Source organism: Channa argus, chromosome 17, assembly GCF_033026475.1.
Source record: "Channa argus isolate prfri chromosome 17, Channa argus male v1.0, whole genome shotgun sequence".
In the NCBI taxonomy this organism is placed as follows: Eukaryota; Metazoa; Chordata; class Actinopteri; order Anabantiformes; family Channidae; genus Channa; species Channa argus.
Window position 1 is genome coordinate 10,018,089 of NC_090213.1, and position 6,857 is coordinate 10,024,945.

Here is a 6,857-nt window from a genome sequence, read left to right on the forward strand (position 1 = left end):
ACGGAACACGGAACTCAGAATAATAGTATTAATAATAATAAAGATGAGAATATCACTACAGTAAATAATCCAGCCTTCACAGTAGATGATGATGATGATAATAATAATAATAATAATAATAAAGATTAGGATGACAAGATTACTTATCCAACTCACAGCCAATCCTAACATTATATGGGTAGTTGAGTTGAATGAGATGGGTCACTGGTTAAATGAACATAAAGAGGTTCATCATCTACGCTAAAGACAGAAAACAGGACATAAGCTGATCATCAAATTTTTACAATTTTACTCATTGGCTGGACTTAAAAGAAACAAAACAATTCTTATAAAATGTATAAGAATCAGTGAACTATTGATTTCATTGGGGTTTATTGTAGCCCAGATCAAGTTATTGGATGGAAATGCAAATTGCTCTTCAGGACATGACAGATGCAGATAGTTTAGCACCTAGTGGTCGTATGTGTTAAAGAGTTAAAAATAACACTGTCAATTAAAAAATAAAGCATTGTTTCTTCTTTCTATCACAGGGAGGAGAAAAGGTAGAAAGTATAAACGCACCCTATTCCATAATTAAATGTTTATTGGAACAAAGGACGAATTAATTGCGAGTTCACCCTTTCAAATTACCATCTGATGTGATTTAGGTAAGTTGTATGACATAATCGCTCCTAGAAACTTAATGCTCTCAAATATTTTCCTCAAGAGAGTCTTGAGGTCCTGCACAGTCCTGCACATAGGTGCTTTGCTGCCTGTGTGTAAGAATCACGACATCGATGAGCTCCTCAAAACCAGCCCCACTCTACTAGAACTTTTCCTCTATTATTTTGATACTTATTTTTGCTACATCAGTTTATAGGATTTTCCAGATCTCTTCTGTTTTGTTTGGCTTTTTTAAACAGATTTTTCTACAACTTGCAAATCATTTCATGGTCATTTTCTGTTTCTTTTAGTTCATTTCTTTTAGACATGCTGTCTCAGAATGTACCCAATTATTGTTTTGTTTTTTTTGTGTGTGTTTGTTTTGAAGGTAGCATTGTGACTTGATTTGCTGTGAATAGCAACAAAGAGAAAGTGTTATGGTGTGAATAACGTGGAAAAGACAAACACATAACGTAAAAAAGGCTGTAAAGATTTTATTAAATGATAGCAAATCACATGCATTATTGGGCTATTCTCATGTAGATATCCATCTGTTTTGACACATTCTCTGTGGACACCCTCTGGGGTTTAGAAAGACGTGACCCTTTAGGGTCAAAGATCCACATAGGGGGATTAGCAAATTTTATATAAAGTGCTGGCATAAGTTCTGTCACACAGAAATAATGCAATATATCAAAAAAAAAAATCTGCTTTTCCCTATGGCTATTACTAAAAGGCAAGACAGTGAAAGCTTTTCCATTCATTTCCACTCCGTCACTAGTGTTGTATTATATAAATGTTATTGTGCATATTTGTCTTAAAGAAAATAAACTTTATCTGACCAGCATAAGGGTCAATTTTCAGCACAAATCCATGCAAAGCTTAATTCTAGAGTTTTTTTTCCTCCACTCAGGGACCACCTACAACCACAGACCTTCATTATGGCAAGTAAAGTTTTCTTTCATTAAGGCTTCTTAATAGTCTACTGTAATAGCAACAGTTAATTTCAAAACAGAACATATTTAAATGCAACATCCACGTAGCACCATGTTAGGTCAGGTGTTAACATGACGCAGGACTCGACGCAGCGACTGACCATCTCGTGCTGTACACATTGCAGGCAGAGGTATAGGCGCCGTCTTGTGTTCCACTATGTTGAAGGGGCACTTTTTAAGATGACTAGACATGCTGGGGAGATCAGTGAAGCCCCACGACAACACTGGGCTGAACGCAGTGCTGAACCTCCAGACCTGTAACAGTTAAGACAACATTATTTCTTACATGCCATCATGGAGGGATACTGCGAACATTTGAAGAAACAGTTCAACATTCTTTTCTCCACCACCCATATTCTGGAGCAAATGGATTTAGAAACAGAGTGACAATATCTACATTGATACATTAGGATCTATTGTCTTTTTGACAGACTTAAAATTGTTCCAAACACAGAGGGCTAACAGCAACGGTGCTGTGGAATACCAGTATTTTTTTAGAGTAAGAAATTGGAAATCAATTGACATTATGACACTGGTTATATATTTGTTTTTTGTTTTTTTGCGGTTTAACTTTTACATATTTTTCATCATCTGAACTATATACCTTAATTCATGATTCCATTATATACACCTTTACAATATTATTTCAAGGTTTCATTCAAGGTTACTACATAAAATCAGTAAATTATCCTTTTTTGGTTTGTATAGATGTGTTTGGAATGTCGCTTTTTGAAAAGCACCTGCACCTTTCTAAACTACTGATAAGTGATTTAGACGTAATATATTGAATCAAATCATGAAACAGTTTAGTTTCCTACTCACTCTATTTTTGATCTGCCAAGACACAGTCCCATGAGCACCCGGACCTTGTTTTCGTCCCCACTGCAGCTCCACTATGCCCCTGGTCTGAAGAAGACTGGCACACACCTCCCTCATAGTCCGTGACACCAGTGACAATTGGCAAAGGCTAAAACTGTCCAGAAACCCAGCTATGTGCCACAGTATTTCAATGGGCAGCCCACTAATTTGGTCAGACTGGGAGTCATTCTGAAGTTTTGAACTTGGGCAAAGCTGAACCCCAAACGACCTCAGGTGCCTGTCATGAACCACCTTGGCCCCATGGGTTGAAGGGTAAAACCTTCTCTGGGAAAATGTGCAGCCATAATATGCCAAGGGGCAGCGATGCTCCATCCAACCATTGAGACCAGCATGAATATCACCATGCACATTTGCGAAATGGGATGAAAACTGGTCCCGACGGAATGACTGACCACAGACGAAGGGAAACATGTGCTGGTAGCGAGGGTTTGGAGGGAGGTAGCGATTATGTGGGACTGCCTCGACCTCCAGTGCTTCCAAGACAAGTCCAAGGCGAAGAGTGCGAAAAGGGCTGGGGTAGGAGAGCTGAGGGGCAGCATGATCACAGGCAGAAGCAGAGGCCATGTCACCCACTCTAGTGTTGGTTACTAGGATTGCTGCAGGGAAAGTGAAAGTCTGTGTGCCAAAGTCAACACGGAAGCCATCAATATAGACTGTATCTGAGATCCTCCTACACTCTCTCGACTCCTCTAAACAAAAAAGGAGGGCTGCTGTGATCAGGTCAATCTCTCCCAGACCCATTGGGTCATCATCCTGTTCCAGATCAGAAGTATCCACAGCTTTGTCCTCCATTGGGGGTCGCAATCTATACAGTGGCCTCTCTGGGATCCAACCTATCCGACCAGTGGGTAATGTACTTTGACCCTGGCCCCTAAAAAATTGGTAGCTGTGGAACTTCAGCTCTGGTCTGTGGTTTTCGAAAAGAACTAGCCCCCTGTCTTCAAGAACCACATGACCAGCCCGCTGGGCCGCACCCTGGTAACCATGGACCGGTGATGCTATTTGAGAGGTCACTGGCTCCTGAGGTACACAGACTTTCATGTCATCTTGCACTTCAACAGGACGACTTGTTTCTGGACAGGCCTGCATTAGTCCTGACCGCAGCCCATTTGTTGAGTTTCTAACCTTTAGATCGGTTTCTTTGAAATCCCCACTTCCACTCAGACAACTTGAACAAACACTTTTCTCCTCTATCTTTCTTTTACTTAAACCATCCACAGCTACAAGCAGTTTTTCTTCTAGTCCATTTTGAAGGTCTGCGTAGCTGCTCAGTCTATTTGTCTGCATAACAGCTCCTCCATTCACACACTCTGTGCTGCCATCACCAGAGCTGGCACTGCTAACAAAGTCCAAAGCAGCAGCTAAGCTCCTTGCAGTCTCAACTGTGGCCTCGTAAAGTTTACTGAAATGCTCCTCATTCAAGCCATTAATTCCATTGACAATTTTCTCTTTTGATGAGCCTGGGGGAGGACATTGTGGCTGAGATGAGGCTGATGACTGTGAAGGTGACTCAGTAAAGGTGGAGGCTTCAGGGACAGGCATTAAAGCCGCTGCAGTTTCCCGGTTCCCCTTACTAACAGTTGGAGGTGGCTCTCGTTCTGTTGTAGGTGCTATGGCAATGACCTTGAGAGATTCGAGTAGCGTACGCTGATCCTGAAGGGCAAGTGCCATGTCCAACTGCTCCACCTCCTCTACCCCACGGCTGAGGCTCTCATAGGAAGTATAGTCCAGGCAGCTAACAGGCCATCTGTTCCACTCCATAGTGCAGCACACAACTCCAGCTGGACACACCTCAAGGTGTGCAGACATTTGATTACGTACCAGAGTAGCAGGACAGCCATAGCCACTATTTAGGCAGGGAACCCTCACTAGCGGACACATACTTTGGTGCTCATCAACTTTGCAGGAGTGAAATACAGCCCCACAGACTAGAGGACAGGTGATAAGATCACAAGACACTCCTGGTTGTGGTCTGACCATGCATCGCTGATTAACACAGGACATACAGTGAACATGGTCCTCCTCCATCTCTAGAGCTGAGTGGGCATAAAGCTCCTAAACGTGACTGAGAAAATCCACCGTCCTGTAAAATAAGCAGAGAAAGACTGTCAGTGTTTAACATATAAGAGATGACAAGCCAAAAAAAAAAATAGATAGAAGTAAAACTACAGCATAAATCAAACTGGGAAACTATATATAGTTATAACTATAGAATACATGCTCGAGTAAATATTAAGTAGAAACAAATTAATTCATGTGTTCTTCCTCCTATAAAGTATAAATATCAGGGTGTGTGTGTGTATGTATTAATATCATAGATATAAAGTGGAGATAAATATAACCCGAGTTTATTTTATATTATTAATGTCTGTTTATTTAGAATACACGGAACATTAAGTGCAAAATGGCAAAGCTTACACAAATGTGCAGGTTCTATAGTATCCACTATGTAAAGCACTGATGTTCTCTTTGCTTTCCCCAATGTCTTGAGCCCGTGCATCTGTCAAACAGCGCCCCCTCTCCACCCTGTGTGGAACTCAACTCCGATCACGTGATGCACCTAAAAAGCTGGCTCATACAAGAACCTTATTAGGAAGCTTCCCAGCTCGAAATCGTGGAGGTCAAAACCTTTCCTTTCTTAGAGTTGGGAAAAGACAGAACTATGACTTAATTACATTGTGCAACACTGATTCTAAGGAGTTCTTTTAGTTTAAGTTTTATATTCACAGATAAAACTATACAGAGTTGTGCCATTGCTGCAGCGAGAAAGTATTAAACAAATGTTTAAAACTATTTTCTATTTGTAAAGTTTATCCAGGACTGTAAATGCAAAGTCCCTGTTGACTGACATCTGGTGATTTATCTCTTGTGTCTTTCCTGTTCTTATAAATGGTATATAAAAGTATATTGCTTTAATATAACCCAATTGCAAAATATAGGTATTTATAAAATTAGCTATATAGCAGATCCCACTGTAAACATGCAGTTAATATGTAATTCAAATAAGAACAAGGATGGTGACAATCGAGTCATTAAACAAGCCTTCTAAATTCTGCCTGAAACATACAGAAGGACTGCCATAGTATTTTAATGGTAGACCAGGACCTGGGAGAGTTACAGTGGTTTGCATCACAAATGCTTGTCTATGAAGCTTCCATTGACACAGTGGATCGATATATTTAAGCATGCATTAGAAGAGCCATGGCTTATCTGTCACTTCAACGTCTGGCTAGAATTAGAAGTGCATTTGCGTTTTTAAATCAGTAGATGACAAGGATGAGCTCACTTGACTGAGAGCAAGACAGATCCGTACACTAGTAATGACTGAGCTCATCACCCAGAAGAAGCCCGCATTAATGTTTCTTGCAGTTCCAAGTTGATTTATAACAAGCAGCACTGTAGCAAAGAAACAGATGGTAACAAGAGAGGCCTTTGTCACTGTGTACTGTATACATACACTTTCTGCAAGACACTTTGTTGTCAAATGCTTTTTTTTCCTCTATGAAATCAACTTGTTTTTGTAACAATGGCACGCTAGCTTACTCTGGCCGGCTAATGTTGGCTAACAACAACTAGCTATCTCGGAAGTTCAAATGTTTTTTTTTACCACAAGCTACCGTCACCACATAACGCGGGGTCCGCCTGCGAGTAGCTTCTCACCTTATCGTTGTGTTGAAAGGAAACCGTGTCGCAATATATCCTTGACGGTTTTATCCAAACACAACAAGCTGGTAAGTGTAGAAGTGCCTTGACTCTGAAGAGTAAGCTAACTGCTAATGACAGGTAGCCACCGCTCCTCCTTTTTTTATTCCAAACTTTATTGACAAAGATGGACCTTACTGTGAGTTTGTTTTGATGAAAAAAGGAGACAAGAAAGACTACGTAGATAGTTTAAATAACACCAAATTGAGCATATGTGTGCAGCGTTGCAATTTTAAACTGTTTAGAAAACACTCATACATTTTGACGATCATTATTTCTTAACAGCATAAATACTGTTAAAGGGAGTCGGCACTGAATAGATTAATATAAAAAATGCTTCTCTTTTTATATCTTTTTATATATATATATATATATATATATATATATATATATATATATATATATATATATATATAAAAACAAGATAAGCGCGTCATAACCAGACTCGAAACACTCATTTTATATCGTTTTGTATGTGACATGCAGTAACCAGTAACAGACAGGAGAGGGCAGCACTGCTCCGTTTTCATATGCAGTGTTTTGGCTGGTGACCGTCCGTGCCTCAGTTCCGTGTGGTTACTGGAGGAAGACGACACGTTTCGAGGGTCACCTAATGACCAGACCCCCTAGAGCTAGAGC

General features: G+C 40.2%; 1 protein-coding gene across 2 annotated transcripts; it reads right to left on the reverse strand.

The window, feature by feature from the left end:
- Positions 1-1,121: 1,121 nt before the first annotated feature.
- LOC137102813 (F-box only protein 30-like) lies at positions 1,122-6,333 on the reverse strand. Of its 2 annotated transcripts, XM_067482700.1 has the most exons (4): positions 6,177-6,317; positions 4,935-5,084; positions 2,460-4,599; positions 1,122-1,892 (listed from the first exon to the last, which is right to left on the reverse strand). In XM_067482700.1, the coding sequence occupies exons 3-4, from the start codon at positions 4,542-4,544 to the stop codon at positions 1,698-1,700; spliced, it is 2,280 nt and encodes a 759-aa protein (XP_067338801.1). In that variant the 5' UTR covers positions 4,545-4,599; positions 4,935-5,084; positions 6,177-6,317; the 3' UTR covers positions 1,122-1,697. The 2 variants fall into 2 exon arrangements, with proteins under 2 accessions (XP_067338801.1, XP_067338800.1); XM_067482699.1 differs by lacking the exon at positions 4,935-5,084 and having other exon boundaries at positions 6,177-6,333.
- Between the last annotated feature and the right edge of the window lie 524 nt (positions 6,334-6,857).